The sequence below is a fragment of the Scardinius erythrophthalmus genome (genome assembly GCF_964197995.2).
Source record: "Scardinius erythrophthalmus genome assembly, chromosome: 10".
NCBI classification, from domain to species: Eukaryota; Metazoa; Chordata; class Actinopteri; order Cypriniformes; family Leuciscidae; genus Scardinius; species Scardinius erythrophthalmus.
In genome coordinates, this window is record NC_138230.1 from 43,612,494 (window position 1) to 43,630,800 (window position 18,307).

General features: G+C 35.3%; 1 protein-coding gene across 2 annotated transcripts; it reads right to left on the minus strand.

Moving 5' to 3' along the window:
- Nucleotides 1-906: 906 nt before the first annotated feature.
- Nucleotides 907-18,307, minus strand: ptdss1b (phosphatidylserine synthase 1b). Of its 2 annotated transcripts, none has more exons than XR_014030888.1 (13): nt 17,881-18,307; nt 16,611-16,702; nt 16,308-16,352; nt 16,100-16,224; nt 13,494-13,652; nt 11,224-11,375; nt 10,261-10,402; nt 8,453-8,565; nt 7,147-7,212; nt 5,965-6,064; nt 4,441-4,605; nt 4,230-4,281; nt 907-2,223 (listed from the first exon to the last, which is right to left on the minus strand). XR_014030888.1 is itself a non-coding variant. In XM_081376150.1 (13 exons), the coding sequence occupies exons 1-13, from the start codon at nt 18,057-18,059 to the stop codon at nt 2,126-2,128; spliced, it is 1,392 nt and encodes a 463-aa protein (XP_081232276.1). In that variant the 5' UTR covers nt 18,060-18,307; the 3' UTR covers nt 907-2,125. The 2 variants fall into 2 exon arrangements, 1 of the variants encoding a protein (XP_081232276.1); XM_081376150.1 differs by having other exon boundaries at nt 4,537-4,605.

The window sequence follows — 18,307 nt, forward strand, 5'->3', positions numbered from 1 at the left end:
ATATACCGTCAGCCACTTCGGCGCTGGGGTTTGTGGGAAATGGAGTTCGGACATACACAAATGCGTTCAATATTGACGTCAGTTTGTAGGACAACTGATATGATCGTACGGTGACCGTAAGTTCGGGAATGTTTTGGGGTTTTTAGGCGGATATGAGTAAAAAAAAAAAAGTCTGTGGTAAACATTGCGTGAAGAGACTTTCATGTTTTGTTGAGTTTAGTAAAGGTTAAACTTAAAGACTAAAGTTAGTAAAGACTAAAGTAGAGTTTAAACTACAGCTCAAACGTGAATTCTGAGTTGAATCAGACTTTAGTCATAATAGATACTATAATAACTATTATTATATAATGATTATTTTTATTACACTTATTTCTTTAATGGCATGATGGATAAATTATGAAGAAGGGCGATTTCTACTTGAGTTCCTCTGCTAATGATAGTAATAAATATAAATAAAAAATCGAATAAATAAAAATTAAAAACACAATAAATAAATAACAAAAAGATAAATAATAACACATTAAATAAATAAATAACAAATAGATCAAGTTAAATAAATAATGCTAAATAGATCAAATATATAAATCAAATAATAATAATAATAAAAATAGATTAATAGAAAATAAATAAACGATAAATAAATAAAAATTGTATTTAACAAATGTATAATAATATAAAATAAAATGTAGGGAGGATTTTAAGTTTATATCAGATTCATGATTGTAACCAAAGATTTAAATACTTCATTAAATAAATACTAAATACTATATTAAATACTTTTTTTTTTTTTACAGTAAGGTAAGCAAGCCAGTATCAGCACAAAATTAGTTTGAAATGACAAGGTTTAACACATTTTTCCTCAAACTAGGACTTCAAATAATAATTATACAATTAATAAAAAGCAAATACACTTCAAGTATTTTATTTGAAAATTTTACTCAACGATACAGTATAAATGTATTAAGAAAGTGAAAATAACATTTCTTACTGTCCAACCATTCATATACACTGATAAAAACTACATTTTTCAAACATATGATCACATTAAAGGTTTGAAATCATCAGATATGAGAATAGTGCTGTGGCAGATTCAAGTTTGACAAACATGCACTCTCTTTAAGTTTTTAGTTATTTTTGAGTTTGCTGGGTTTTTTTTCAGGGAAATAATTATTGGATTCTGCATAACAGTTTGGGTATTGCTCACAATTTGGTCAATGAAAAATGTAATGTAAAAAATCAAATAAGGTAAAACAACAAACACATGATAGTACCTTAATATAAGCATATTGTAACCATTTAGTATTAGTAACCCATGAAAAAACATTCACTCGTGACTAGGAACAGCACAAAGTATTTCAGAAACAGGTTTCATTAAATGTGGGTTTTGCAAACGTTAAAGTAACTTCAAAAATGTGCAATGCATAGTCATTTAAAGGCCTCACAAAGAACACATTATGGGTCTAAAATCATTCATGCATGACCGCACATACTCACATAGGAATGATGATTAATCTCAACACAAAAGAAAACTATAAACTGACACAACAATAAACCACCTTTTCATGTTGCCAAAAACGCTGAATCATATTATATTTAAATAACTCAACAGCTCTTAATGTAAATGCCTCTCCTTCTACACAGTTTTAATTTAAAAGAGAACATTTAAGGCTGAAAAAGCTGAAACATCTGTGCCGAGATCACACTGCATTAAAACAAGTGCATACATTCACAAAAGTAGAGCTTCTGTTGCATTAAACTTCTTGCCCTGATCAATGCAAAGGGTGTGTGTGAGTCAAAAGACATTCACTGATTACAGGGAAAGTGCAGAACAATGTGCAAACTTTAAAACAGGGGCTTGTTCTGCATTGACAATATTTGTAATAAGAACAGAAGTTGAATAACGCTGCCATTGCAAACATTCACTGCAGACATATGAAATCCACATCAGTGCCATTAGAAAGTGTGTGTGCCGTGTCATTTACACTACACCTGGCATATAATAAATAAAACTAGTGTAGTTCTAGGAGTGTGTCCTCGGTGTATCACCCTGCTCACCGCTGTCCCTCTCTTCAACCGTTTATGACACACTCGTTCTTTCACCGCTTGTGTGATCATCAGTCTGTGTTCACTTCTTGCCGCTTGATCCATTGATTGATTTGTTTTTTCCAGAACCTCCTTTTCTTCTCCTCGATGAACTGGAATTTCTACTTGAGCTTCTCTCTGCTAATGATGGTAATAAATGAATAAATAACAAGTAGATAAATAAATAATTACATTAAAATATATAAAACATAAAATAAATAAATAAACAGATAGATAGATAAATAATAATAATAATAATAATAATAATAATAATAATAATAATAAATTAAATTAAAAAATAAATAAACAGATAAAAATAAAGAATTAATTAAACAAAAAATATCAAAAATACATAAAAATATAAAACAAAATAAATAAATAACAAATAGATAAATAATAATAATAATAATAATAATAAATAATAAATAGATACAAATAAATAAATATTAATTAATTTAAAAATAAAATAATAGATAAATAATAAATAAATAGATAAATAATAAATTAATAAATAACAAGTAGATAAATAAATTAAATTAAAATATATAAAACATAAAATAAACAAATAAAGATAAATAATAATAAATTAAATAAATAAAAATTAATAAACAAATAGATAGATAAATAATAATAATAATAATAAATTAAAATAAAAAAATAAATAAACAGATAAAAATAAAGAATTAATTAATTAAATAAATAAATAACAAGTAGATAAATAATATTAAATTAAATAAATAAAAATAAATAAATAAACAAATAATAACAAATGAAATTAAAATAAATAATAATAAACATAAAATTAATGGATTAATTAAATAAAAAATAAAATAAATAAATAAATAAAGAAATAATAATAAATTAAATGAAAATAAATAAATAAATAGATAAGTAAATTAAATATATATATATATATATATATATATATATATATATATATATATATATATATATATATATATATATATATATATTAGGGCTGTCAAATTTAGCGCGTTAATAACGCGTTAACGCAAAATCATATTAACGGCACTAATTTTTTTAACGCTCGATTAACGCAGCGCGTATTTTCTGTTTGACCCGTGACCCAACCCCTAGTTGGAGAAATGGAGATACACAGTGTTGCCAACTTAGCGACATTGCAGACCCCTTTAGCGATTTTTTCCCTTCAACAAAGCGCCCAAACCTTATTTAGTTTCTGAGAATACCGGTACCGCCGGTAGGCTACTGCTCTCCCAGCACGCGCGCGCGCCTCTCTCTCTCTCGCTCTCTCTCTCTCTCTCTGCGTCTCACGCGGAGGAGCAGCGCTTTAATTCAGTTAAACACAGATATTATGTTGCTTCTCTAATTTTACAAATATAGCCGAAATCAGAGCACGGATATTGTCTTTAGCTTATGTGTATTTGATTTCACCAGACGACGGCTCGATTATCAGAATTTTTGTGCAGATTAACGTCTTGGAAGGGAGAGCTGGTTATGTTTATTTGGTCGCGTTTCAGTCACCATTTCAAATTCATTCCGTTGTTTGACAACAGAAACAGTAAAATATAGGCTACGTTTTATTGAGAATGTATTGATAATTTAGCTTCATCAAAATGGGCACAGAGAGAGACAAACTACAATGTAATAATAAATGCTAAATGTACATTTAGCATTTTCAGAAGAGCTGCCCTGTCATGCAAAAATCTAAACATTTTTGAGTTAGTAAATTGCTAAGTGCAAAGAAAGAGAAGTAATGAGAACCTGGTATTTCTTTGTTCTTTCTACAAGTGTCTAATAGACATGAACAAGTTCTTTGAAAAACATCTATGACCTTTGAAACATGTCTCGTCTTCATGCTATATTGACTATGGTTTTAATAATAAACATACATTTGCATAAATCATCTATATTTATCAATGCCCACGTTGATTAGAGTATTACAAACTTGAAAAGTATAAATTTAAGGTATATTTAGAACAAATAAAAAATGTGCGATTAAATGCGATTAATCGCGAGTTAACTCATGACAATCACGCGATTAATCGCGATTAAAAATTTTAATCGATTGACAGCCCTAATATATATATATATATATATATATATATATATATATATATATATGCATGCATTTATGTATGTGTGTTTGTTATCAGATTGTATGTTACCTTTGGCATTTGGCAGGTCAATGATGCTGCTGTCGTCACAATCTGTAATGCTCTGTGAAGGTTAAGAGATTTATCAATTAATCAACATTTGACATACAGCACAAAACAGTGAAATAATCCAAGACTTGCACTAAAACCCAGAGGGAAATTATCATTAATGCATCATTGTGGCTCCCTCTCTCTATGCAAATTTAGTGAAATTGTGACTGACCAGTTTACAGCAAAGAACTACATTCTTGTTGAAGAATCCGCCGATTCATTGAGGATTTCGGCATCGCTCAGCGTATCATGTTATTATGGTGTTTACCTTCAGTCTCTTCCCATAATTCTGCTCGTGCCAAACCATCCCATACAGACAGAGAAGAGTAAGGAAAGCCTGGAAAGGTGGCAAGAGGTGTATGAGAGAAAGAACAACACAAAATTATTTCAGTTATAAATTATGGTTAGGCCTACACTTTATTTTAAGGTGTCATTACAGTGCAATTATACATTTGAGTGCTGAGTAATAATAATTAACTACATGAACTTACTATAGGGTTAGGATTAGGATGATCTTTTGGTTGAGGGTTAATTGCATGTAATTATGCATAATTTATAGTTATTACTACAGTAATTACATGTAACAATGACACTGTAAAATGTGTTATCCAAATTATCTACATAATAATTTAAGCAAAAAGCCGAAGTGAAAAAGTAGTTTCTTAGTATTTGGTTTGTCCCACTTGCACATGATCAAGTCATTTGCTTATTATTTCATTAGCAAAGGACCAAATAGTGAAGAATTCTAAATGTAATGCAACAATTCCATACTTTTGAATATTATAAAGCATAATGAGAATAATGACTGTCATATTTGATGTTTCTCTTCAGGTTTTTACATCTCACAGTACACATAATGGTACACTGCAAAAAAATGCTTTTCTTACTTAGTGTTTTTGTCTGGTTTCCAGTTCAAATATCTAAAAAATTCTTAAATCAAGATGCATTTACTAGATAATTAAAATTAGATTAGATATTATGTCTTGCTTTCTGGGGGAATTAATCAAAATTAAGTGAGTTTTTGCTTTAAACAAGCAATATTATATGTCCATGGGGTAAGAAAAATAATCTTAATATTCAAACAGAAACAAGATTATTTTTCTTACTTGTTTCTTGCTTGTTTTAAGCAAAAACTCACTTAATTTTCATTTATTTCCCCAGAAAACAAGACATAAAATCTTACGGCATTTTACTACTTTAGTAGTACGTTTTTTGATATTTGGACTGGAAACAAGACAAAAATACTAAGTAAGAAAAGCATTTTTTTGCAGTGTAGGTAGAAAAAAAGGATACAGATATGTAAATGTATGTACATTTTCCAGAACATTTTTTACTGATCTTTAAACATGATTATTATGTGGCAACGGGAAGATTCATATGTTATAGACCGTGGCTTCAAAAACCCCTGTTCTTAGATTATTTAATTCAGATTCTCAGTGTGATCTCAGACACTGTATAGTTTACAGAAACACACAAATCCCATCTGTAAACATTCAGTGTGTCATGTATAATCAGACCGATGCACAGTCACAGTATATAAGAATGTAGACAGTATTTGTTAAGGATTCAATATCTGTTAAGAAACACGGCTCTAAAACAAAGGTGCATTTTAAAAGATAATATACATAATATAATCAATTTATTTGTTATTGTATATATAAATAAATAATTATGAATAAAAGAAAAAAACACTCACCAAACACAAAAGCCAAAGGACCACATAAAGAACCTGTGTTTTTGAGAACAAGTCATGTCCAAATTTGACACAAGCCAGCGCCTCCAGGAAAGCAATGGCTCTATGAGGAAGAACAGAATCACAGACTCAGTTTTAAAGCACTAATACAGTGACCCGAAGAGTATTTGGACACTTAAACCACACTTAATGTATGACCGTCTTTGAAAATGAAGGCACAAAATGGCATGCCAACAAATAAATACATTAATATTACGATATTTTAAAGAATGTTTGAGCAAAACTGCAGTGACTTTTATTGTGTGGACAAAAAAAAAAAAATAATTAACAGAAGAAAGACAAACAAGTCATACAAGTTTTAAACGACATGAGAGTGAGTTCATGATGACAGAACTTTCATTTTTAGTTTGACAACTATTGTCTATTAAAAGTGCATCAAATACTTCTAGTTGTATTGTATGTCTTGTACACAAAACTTTCAATAAAAATAAAAATACTTAGTGTGTTTAAGGCACAATTGCAAACCTCTATAAGCATTTTAGGCTTGTAGGATTTACAAACACAACCATATGTAGACTATGTAGGAATAATCTGGCAGACCTGGAGAAAATACACCCATTGTTAAGAATGGAATGGGAAAAGAAAGATTGTCTGGTAAACAAGACGAAAATCAGCTGATTCTGACAAAACCAGCTGTGGTAAAGATGGAAGTCAATAGTTATTAAACCTAAAGTGATGCTATGTATTAAATGTCTCTGTATCTATACCAGTGTACCAGTTTAAATCAAAAATCTGTCCCCAATTAAACAGACAGAATAATTATATGACACAGACTTCATCTGTTTCAGAATCACCCAAAAATTAAAACTCTGTCATGTCAATCCGTGAACTTTCCTTCATCCGTTTCATTGAATGAAAGTCAATTGGGTCCAAATCAACATGACTATCATCGCCAATGTAAAACATTCAGAATATCTTCTATGTTCCACAGATATGGTTTGAAACAATAAATGATGACAGAATCTTCATTTTTGATTAACTATCCTTTTAAGTCATCGTCTGTTGATGATTTTAAAAGCCAAAACATCCAAACTGGAAAAACTACTGCCTAAACTATATAAAAAATACTTGTTTCGACAGGTATTACATAGAAGTTTTGCATTAGATAAATAAACATGCACTTACCCAAACACCCAACACTGTGTTCCCACTCTTTTGCACTGGGTGTCTGTTAGATATGCGTAGTATTGCCTAAATACAAACGACAAGTCATACGAGTTATTTGAGACCTCTGGCGTTGAACAGTACAATGGCTGTATGTATAAACACCTGCCAAACTTCACTATCCACGAGTTATATTTATTTAGAATGATTATACATATGAAAGAATGGAAATCATCATCGGACCACGCTCCACTATAAGTAAATAATAATCTCCATAAATAAAATAACAGGCTTTCTCATGATCCTCAGTTCTTGTTCTCATGTCCTGCCTTTCCAGGAAAAGCTTTTAGGACAAATAATGATTCTGAAAGCACCAAGATTTATTGGGCTATTATTAAAGAGTAATAACTTCTTTTAATGAATCTGTTTGAGACCTAATAAATGCGAGATGTTTAGCTATAAATTACAGTCATGACATCTGAGGACTATTTCTCATTTTTTCAGTTATTTCGCTTTATTTCCAGATTCAATCATAGACTCCTTCTTATAGAGTTCGTTCACAGATGCGCACTCTTCAGAAACGACACTTTAAATCTCTTGACAAACTAAAAGGCGTAACTGACATTTGTATGTATCCTAAACAAAAGATATAGATTGTACTGAATGCCAGCTTGCTTATTTTGCTCAAGATAAGGATTTATTGAGTCCACATGTCATGCAAACTAGAAACTCTGCTTCTAACCACAGGTCGAGATCTGTCGCTCCAAACACACAACTCTGTGATGCTGTTTGCGAATGCTCATTGGAATGATGATTTCGGGAAACACACCCATTTAGTTTACGTCTCTATGAAGCCCCTCCCTCTGAAAAGCACACTGTGCTCTGATTGGTCGGCTGGAGCAGTGTGTTGTGATTGGTCGAGTGCTTCGAGTGTGTTTGGGAAATGTCCCGCCCCTTACCATAACCGCCAGTTTAACACACTACTAACTAACTCAACCAGGCCCCGCCCCCTTATTCTGCATATTAATTATTATAATGAGGAATATTGTGACGTGTTTGTTCCCGGAAGAAACTCGAGACTACAATGGAGGCGTTTCAGGAGTTCAGAAACACTGACACTGATATAGAGAAGAACTCCCGGTGGACAGACTTTACAGAGCTTTCTCATCCTCAAACAGCAACATTACACTTTAAAGAAAGATGAACATGGAAAAAAGCATAATGGGACCCCTTTAATATTGTTTGGTGGAGTGAGAAGTGCCAGTTCAGAGAAAGGTTTGTTTCAAGGCACTATGCTGGAACACAGATGAAGGTATTTGAACATTACCGCACTGTGGGGGCAGTGATGATCCCGATGAAGAGGATCCGGCACCAGCTGAGAGGATGAGAGGCCTGGAACACGAAGATGTGCTTCAGGAAAAACGTGTTCAACTCTGTGAGCTGTTGGAAGGGAAAAGAAAGAGGAAAAAAGTGAGCAAAACTCCAAAATGCATAAATGCTGAATATGTGATCTACGACCGGCGCTGTTTGTTTACATCCTTCTGGATGTATTGGGCAATTTTGTATTTCCCTGCATTACACGAGGACCGAACCAGACACAACGTGACCCCGCGACGCGATAAAATGCATAGTGTTTGTCCTAACCAGCTGCGATGGCGATTTCTATTTCTATTTCTGTGACGTTGCGGCTGAAATAACAACATACAAAGTGTGGCAATGATAATCTCAGGTACTGATTATGAGCTTTATTTAAGGTTAAAAGGGTTTAATGTGAGTATGAAAATAAATTTGAGTGACCTTTATAACCGTATTGAAAGCGACAATTCTCCTCATATCCTGAAAATAAATTAAAGTAAAACATGAACATTCAGACTGTGCACAACTGTGTTCTATGACAGAGATTGTTTCAGTCACTCAGTATGTATTTTAATAATGTTAAAAGTTTGAGTTTGATTATGTATTTATCTATTTGTTTGTTCTTCATGCCCACACGCTCTTCTGATTGGCTGTGAGTGCAGTGCGCTTGCAGAGAGACTCCGCCCACACGCTCTTCTGATTGGCTGTGAGTGCAGTGCGCTTGCAGAGAGACTCCGCCCACACGCTCTTCTGATTGGCTGTGAGTGCAGGGCGCTTGCAGAGACTCCGCCCACACGCTCTTCTGATTGGCTGTGAGTGCAGTGCGCTTGCAGAGAGACTCCGCCCACACACTCTTCTGATTGGCTGTGAGTGCAGTGCGCTTGCAGAGAGACTCCGCCCACACGCTCTTCTGATTGGCTATGAGTGCAGTGCACTTGCAGAGAGACTCCACCCACACGCTCTTCTGATTGGCTGTGAGTGCAGTGCGCTTGCAGAGAGATTCCGCCCACACACTCTTCTGATTGGCTGAGTGCAGTGCGCTTGCAGAGAGACTCCGCCCACACGCTCTTCTGATTGGCTGTGAGTGCAGTGCGCTTGCAGAGAGACTCCGCCCACGCGCTCTTCTGATTGGCTGTGAGTGCAGTGCGCTTGCAGAGAGACTCCGCCCACACGCTCTTCTGATTGGCTGTGATTTTGGATCACGTCTGGTTAGCACACGACGTTATGCATCAACTCTTGCGTTCAAAAATTTGGGCTCATTAATACTTTTTTTTTTCTTTGATCAAAGGAATAAATTACATTTTATATTGTAATAATATTTCACAATATTACTGTTTTTACAGTATTTTTAATCAAAATAAATGCAGCCTTAGAGAGTAAGAGAGCATTAAAAGAATCTTGAACCCAAACTTCTGAACAGTAGCTTTAAAAACGTGTACAGCCATAGAGAAAGTTGGGACAAGTAGTTTTGCTGCACAAACCTGTAGCCTCACATGCTTTCTATCCAGCTTTATTATTAAATGTTTATTTTTAAAAGTACAAAAAATTATAATGAATGTCAATAATCATAATGAAATCCTGATTATTATCAATACCAATTTTTTCCCACCATGATTCTATCATTTAAATGCACCCTACGTTGAACGTTGTGGCTTAGAGGAAAGTTTCCCACTGGTTGTGGCTCAAAGGTGACGTTTATGCGTGACATATTGAACTTAAACGTAGCATCAACAGAAAAGTTTGATACTTTATCATGTGTATTGCTGAAGCATGGCACACCTGCCATACTATCATGAAGAGGTAGATTCCAGCCACCCTCTGGAACGAGGATTTGGGGTCAAACCAGCGCACATACGTCCAGCTGGCGGGAGTGAACTGCATGACGGCCCGTTTCAGCTTGCCTGTGGTGGTGTGTATATCCCTAAACACAATCAAAACACACAAACCACTTCTTTAGCATGACACTTGAACACCCTAGTGCACTACCCCAGTGACCTTCGAACCCTGGATCTCCAGATACAACAAGAATGTAGAGCAAAACAGGTTTGGAGTTAACACAGGTAGCTAATCTCTATATCTGAGCACAATGCAATCATGGAGGGTGTCAATGTGGGTGTGTGTAACTACTGCTCCTGTCATAAGTTTAATAATTATTCTCACAAGCTTTCATTTTGTATAGGTACTAACTTTAAGGTTTAAAGTCCCCCTGTGGTGAAAATCCAGCTTTTAATGTTGTTTATGTGTCTTTGTGGTGTTTTTAATGTGCTTTAAGACAAACCGTGTGTAAGTTCATAAGTCGACACCATTGCTGAGTATTTCCTCCTTAAAACTGCAGTGAACCAAAGACAGTCTCAAAAACACGCTTTGAAATCGCTGGTGTTTCTGACGTCACAAACTACCTTGTAACCAATCAGATCAACGTGTGATCGTCAACCAGTGGATCTCTGAGCTGAGTGAGTGAGTGAGTGGAGGCGGGGCTCATTTGCATATTCATAGAACCACGCATACTAAATGAGGCAAGGGTGTCGAGTTACATTCAAGATATTTTAAGGCAAGAAGAAGAAAATACATTTTAATATGACATTTTGGTGACCAAATATGAGTTTTAAGGGATAAAACTATTGACGACAGGGGACTTTAAATGAGTGTCATTTCTGCAACACTAATATATATATATATTTATATATCAAGCCTATTACAAGTGTTGGTTTCAGACACAGATTGATGGTAAAATGAGCTTACTTGATACTGGCCCAGTGGTAGGTACGCATCTCTAAAAAGTGACACACAGTCATGCCAAGCCAAATGCCTCCTCCATTGCACAACAGGATGTCAAGAATGACTTGATCCCACCAACACTCTGCAAAGTTTGGCAGGAGGTGCATGAAGAACAACTGAATGAGGAAGAAAGATAGAGAGAGACAGATAAAGCAACAGGTTGTGTTATGCCCTCTATGGCAATCCAGGTGGTTTTCACCGCTCAACTCTGAGACACTATTGTGCATTGTGATGATGAGGTCTGTAAATCTGGTTTCAACTCATAAGCGCCTGGAAGTAAAGTCCCCCTGTAGTCAATAATTGTATCCCTTAAAACTCCTCTTTGATCACCAAAATGACACATTTAAACATTTTTCCCTTGAAAAACAATTATTATGCCTTAAAATAGTTTGAATGTAACTCGACACCCTTGCCTCATTTAGTATACGCGGTTCTATGAATATGCAAATGAGCCCCACCTCCACTCACTCACTCAGCTCAGAGATCCACTGGTTGACGATCACACGTTGATCTGATTGGTTACAAGGTAGTTTGTGACGTCAGAAACACCAGCGATTTCAAAGCGTGTTTTTGAGACTGCAGTTTTAAAGGGGGGGTGAAATGCTCATTTTCACTCAATCTCCTGTTAATCTTGAGTACCTATAGAGTAGTACTGCATCCTTCATATCTCCAAAAAGTCTTTAGTTTTATTATATTTATAAAAGAAAGATAGGCTGTACCGAGTCTTTCCGGAAAAAAACGAGCGGCTGAAGGCGTACCGTGATGGCGGAGCTAGAGCTGTGCTAACGTGCCGAGCTAACAACACACAGAGACAATAGAAGCAGTTTTACTCACCGCCTGCGGTTCCAACGCACGACCGCGAACCTTTATCATTGTGACTGCTCGATCCTTAAGCATTAGACGATTTGCAAATCCGTCGATCTGGGCTTTGTTTATAAAACAAGCATCGTCGAAATGCAGGGAGCAAACAGTCTTGCACAACCTCCGTTGATGCTCTGGAAAAACAAACTCCATCCACGGGTTCCTTAACGCTGGGTTCTTTGGGAATCTGTGCAGGGTTGTCTTGCCCTGGCAACCAAAAACCCACTTCTTTGGTGATATTGACTTCCCTAAAGCCGAGCACAGCGCTTTGATGGCGAACTGCTTTCGCTCTCATGCTCTGGTCTACGAGTGCGCGCGCGCCCGCGTCCTTCCGGAGAAGTGCCCTTAGGACCCGTATAAGGAAATTCCGCCCCAGCTGACGTCACACATGCCCATACTCGAAAAAAAACTTTCCGAAACTTGTGACAAACCGGAAGGAGCATTTTTGGAACAGAAATGTAATTTTTGAAACTTTGTCCATGTTTAGCATGGGAATCCAACTCTTTAACAGTGTAAAAAACTCAGTATGCATGAAATAGCATTTCACCCCCCCTTTAAGGAGAAAATACTCAGTAATGGCGTCGACTTATGAATTTACACATGGTTTGTCTTAAAGCATATTAAAAACACCACATAGACATATAAAAGCTGGATTTTCACCACAGGGGGACTTTAAACAAGCTTGCCTCAATCAGTAGTCATAGTCATACATAAAAATGATCAGGGCTTACCTTTTATATTTGATTAAATACATTCTTAGTCAAAGAACATTTCGTCATACTTCCTTTACAGTAATTATTGCAGCTTACTAAGTATGGAGTTGAGGAAGTTGCTTAATCAGTCCTTAATTCCAAGGTATTCGATTGGGAAAGACACCCACCCACTCATGGTGTCAAATAAAAAATCAAATCCAAAAAGCCTTTACAGATAGACTAAATATTCCACTTTTATTCAGCAAGGACGCATTAAACCAACCAAAAGTGACAGTAAAGACATTTTTAACGCTACAAAAAATTCTATTGCATATAAATGCAGTTCTTTTGAACTTTTTTAAAGAATTCTGAAAAAATGCATCACGGTTTCCACACAAATACTAAGCAGCACAACTGTTTTCAACATCGATAATAATCATAAATGTTTCTTAAGCAGCAAATCATCATATTAGAGTGATTTCTGAAGGATTATGTGACACTGAAGACTGGAGTAATGATGCTGAACATTCAGCTTTGATCACAGGAATAAATTACAGCTTACTATATATATATTCACATCTGTTTTACATTGGAATAATATTTCACAATATTACTGTATTTTTTTTATCAAATAAATGCAGACAGCTTAAGAGACTTCTTTCAAACACATCAATGCATTACCTCTGTGAGCTCCCATGTGATGCTGATGGTCCAGCAGAGACCGTAGCTGCGGATGAGCAGAGCTTTCATCGCCCAGCCCCAGAAATGACCAAAGGCAAAGATGTCAAAGTGACTCATGATGCGCTCCCACGTGATGTTGTGACAGTTTACCGCATACTCCTGTAAAAAAAAAAGGGGTTAAATTTAATAAATACGTCGAATGCATGTACAGTAAAGGTCCTTGCCCACCGAGTCCGAAATTTGCGCACGTTAAAAAATAAATACGACCTCACTTTGTGTCAATCAACTTTCGTCCGTCATAAAAAAATTAGGATTGGGTTCAATTTTTCTGCGTTTTTCGCATACGTAGCAAGCATTTTCAGAGGTGTTTTGATCACGAATATGAAAAAACACATACGAAAATTTCAGACTCAGTGTGCAAGGACCTTAAAGGGATATTTCAGCGCTGGAAAGATGAATGTGTATTTAAATTGGGTCATTTATTTAGTAGAAATGTGAAATTATTTTAGAAGTTGGTGCCTTCTAGACTGAGAAAAGCCAGAAAATGTATTTTTGGCTCATGTGGATGAAAGACTACAACTCCCAGAATGCACTTGCTCCGCTGCCCTACGAGGCCACTCCCAAGCCACGCCTACCAATTACAGAGGACAGTATCGGGAGAAATGATACGACTAGGCTACTAGTCGACCCGAAACTGAAAAGACGTCGTTTTATGTTAAGATCCCCCTATGGGCGGGTTGAAGACATGCGGAACAAGCTCCTCCTACTGGCTGGAGTCTCTCGCCTCTGGAAAGAAAAGCCTCTGATGAGCTAAATGGCGATTTTTGCGTCATCTGAGTTTTTTTTCCAGACACACAATCCAGAAATCTCTCGTCTCAGGGAGACATGACGGAGGAAAGCACGGTCACTCGAAAATACTACCGGGTTTCTACTGATACAAAGCTTAATGCTAATCGGTGAAGTATCCCTTTAAGTGCCAAGCTGTCTTTCCCTTGGTTAAAATCAGATACAGTGAGAGACAGTGAAGGACATGGAGTCTGATGTCAATGGACAGAGCTTCAAATAATCCTATTGGCTGAACGTCCGCAGCCAGACTGTGGAAACCTCTTACAGAAAGCTTAATCATGATTCACTGGATTAGAAACACACACACTTAATAAGGGAGGGTATTAAACTACACAGCTCAGACATAATCTAAGTATGCCGTGACCATGATCGGCTATAGAAATGAATGCGATTATCATGGAGCCATCGACAAAGATTATATTATGCAGGAAATCTCAGATTATATGACACTGAACCAGGGTTATTTTTGTGAACTGAAACTAAAACCATTAAAGACATTTCTATTCGTTGAAATAAAGCTGAAATAAAAAAATAAACATTAGTTAAAAAAAACTAATTAAAATTAGAAATGTTGCCTTGTTGGCAATGGCACTAAAGTTGAAGCATTAACTGGAAAGAAATAAAAACTAAAACCAACTAAAAATTAAAACTGAAAGAAGAATAAAATTAAACAGCACATAAAGAAATTAATAAAACTTTAACTTATAAATGAAAACTAAAAATATAAAAATAATTAATAATATTAATAAAACTGTAATAAAAATAAAATAAAAAATAAAATAGCACTGCAGTGAGCACACTCATTTATTTAATTATTTTATTTATTCATTAGAGCACAACAGTCAGTTCCAGAAGTAAAAACTCCTCCATTCATTTTCTATAGGGAAATTGATTTTTAAGGATAACTTATAAACCTTTAAAGACAGACCTACTGTGAGCTACAAGGTTGTTAAACAATGGTTTTACCTTCTGTTGAAACCATCAGCCCACACTATTTCAACTCAGTTTTTAAAATAATCGCATTAACCTTGGAATTTGTGGTGAAAAACTACATTACCCATGATGCTGTACAGAAAATTCCACCAATCAGAAAGTCGCAACAAGCAAAACACCAAAATAGTTATTTAGCTCCGCCCACTCCCATGAAACACTGTGAATGACGTAAAGTCTCGCTTCGCTTTAAACATTTATATATATACTGTATTTTGCAATACACTAAACATTTTAAATTAGTATTTTTATATTTCTCCATTGTTTTTAATCCGATCCCAATGCTTTGTGGAACTGTAGTTCTTTCCCTCACTAAAATCGTTAAATCTTGTGACTTTGTATTTCTGTCTGATTTTCAAATATTTTTTTTGCTTGAATTTTTTGCTTTTTGGCTTGGTGCATGGCTTATAATGCTTTAACGAAGACTTTTTTTTTTATTCCTATGGGGAAAATGAATGGAAAAAACACTTCTGGAACCAATGCAACTGAAAAAGTGAACTCTATTTGACTTATGAATCACAGCAAGAGTCTCTGTTTATCTTGTAATGTAAATAGAGTTATTATGAGACTCCAATGAAAGCCAAGGATCCATGGTGGAAAATAATACCTGGAGTAACATATCTCAACAAGATAAAAGATGGTAGAAACCAGAGTGGAGAAGTCAGGTGATCTTTGTGAATAAATAATGACTGAGTTGCCCAGAGTTTTTTTTTATTTTTGGCATAAAAACAATGTGATGAAATATTTAAATAAGCCATATCTAAGCTCACCATGATATCTGCTTCTCGTGTGGCGTAACGTAGATTGGGATCCATCCAATACAACAGCGTCTTCACCTGATCCAGGTTCAAGAAGATGAGGAACACCAGGAAGAGGAAGTAAAGGACACTGAGACCTGACAAAAGCACCAATAAATCAAGACACCGCAGGTTAAATAAACAGAGATGCTGATAAGTGAACACAAAAGAAAAGACTCACCAAAAACCATGCGCCATATTGCAGGATGCGGTCTTGTGAAAGGACCTAAAAAAACAATGGAAAAGTAGCCATCAAGTATGTTGAATATCTGTATGATTCACTATTTTTAAGTAAATGCTTGTGCTTTCATTGAGAAGCTTGGATATTCAGCTTTAAATATTTGCGTTTATGTTGGAAGAAATAAAGTCAAATGGGTTTTAAAAGATATGAGAGCGAGTAAAGAAAGAATTTCCCTGTAATGAAAGCACTCAGTTAAAAAGTGTTTGTATCTTATTTGTACATTCAAACTGAGAATGACTGTACCGTTGGGGAATGCAAGAATACTGATAACAAGAAAGAAAGAGACGACCAGCAGGAGACCAACACGCAGGTTATTATCAGGATAACCATCATCCCTGCCACAATAAAACATGAGGTAAAGATAACATATCAGAGTCATGAAAATGTCACCTTTCACACACTGTCACCAGGCGTGGCAAATGAATGGAGAATAATGTAGACCAGTGTTAATCACTGAGATACTAGTGGTTCATTCTGTGTCATTTTTGTTCTGGTGAAAGAAATACATAAATGAAGAGGAAAGCCAAAATATTAAATGTCATGGATGTATATTTACTGAGTAATTCACCGTTTTGTAGAGGAGGGTCAAAATAACTATTTTCACCTGAGATTTGGAGCCAAATTTAAGGGGGGTAAAAATGACTATAGAAAGATGTAACCATCATTATTTTATTTTTACACAGAGATTGGTGGGTCTATTAGTTAAATATGTTGACTTTATCAATCTTTGTTGCGTTATATGCCAACGGTGACAGTTCAAAAATGGAAAAAAAACACTTATTGGGTTTTTTGCCCCAAGTTTGCATGGTTGTAACTCAAGAAGTATTAAAGATATCTTAATATCCTTTTAGATTCTGGTTCTTAACTAACTTTTCGTTTTGTATCTTCATTTTAAAGGCCCTATATGGTTCAAGTCCAGACATATGGAGATCTTAATGCGGCTCCATGAGTAAATTGTACACATTTTTTTAGTGGTCAAAAATCAAATCTTGGCTCCAAATCTCATGTGAAAATTGTCATTTTGACCTCCCTCTCCAAAATAGTGGATCACTCAGTAAATGTCCAGACATAACATTTAACAATTTGGCTTTCATCACTACTTATATGTCTTTCTTCAGAAAAGAATATGTACAAAATCAGAAATTTGAGCCGAGAAAGTTGATTTGAGTTTGCTGAAGAGGGTGTCAAATGGTGTTTAAAGATAAACAGTTTGTTAATAAATACATAAATTGGGAAAATTTCACCATAGTGGCCTTCATTACAATCTATTTAAACAAAACACATACAATTTTAATACATTCTAACTGATTTAGGTTGTTTAAAATGCAATTTACCAAAAAGTGTCCCACTTTACTAATTTGATTAAACATACCCTTAGATTTTGAGTCAACACTGTTAATCAAGTCTGGCAAAATTGTAACAAACATCATCATACCATTTAACCCTTTTGAACTGAAATGACTTGGACTCGTAAGATGCTGTCAGTCACGTGATGTGTGTTCCGTTCACTCACCTCGTAAACGCAAAGTACATTATGCTGACGACGGTGAACGTAAGTAAAGTAATGGTGTGCGGTTTGTAGAAGAAGTCAAGGGTGATGTCCTCCACTTGTTGCTCATTAATCATCCGAAAGTGAAGTTTATAATTCGCATCATCTTTACTAAGCATCCTGGACCCCTGACTGGGCGCCATGGTGAGTCTCAACCAAGCTGAGTCTCACAACAGTTTAATCTCTGACCGAACTTCACAAGTTGAGTGTGTCGAGTCGCTCTCACCGCCCTGTCAGTTGACTTCATTGGCTGGGTAAAGGCAGGAGGCTATAAGAGCTTCTCTCATTTGCAGGGCTTTATTTCAGGCGGGGTTGTTCAGGGTTTGTGGGTGTTGTTGGCTGGAGGAAAGAGGAGCGACACCACCATCTTCTGGCGTGAATGCGCGCGCGC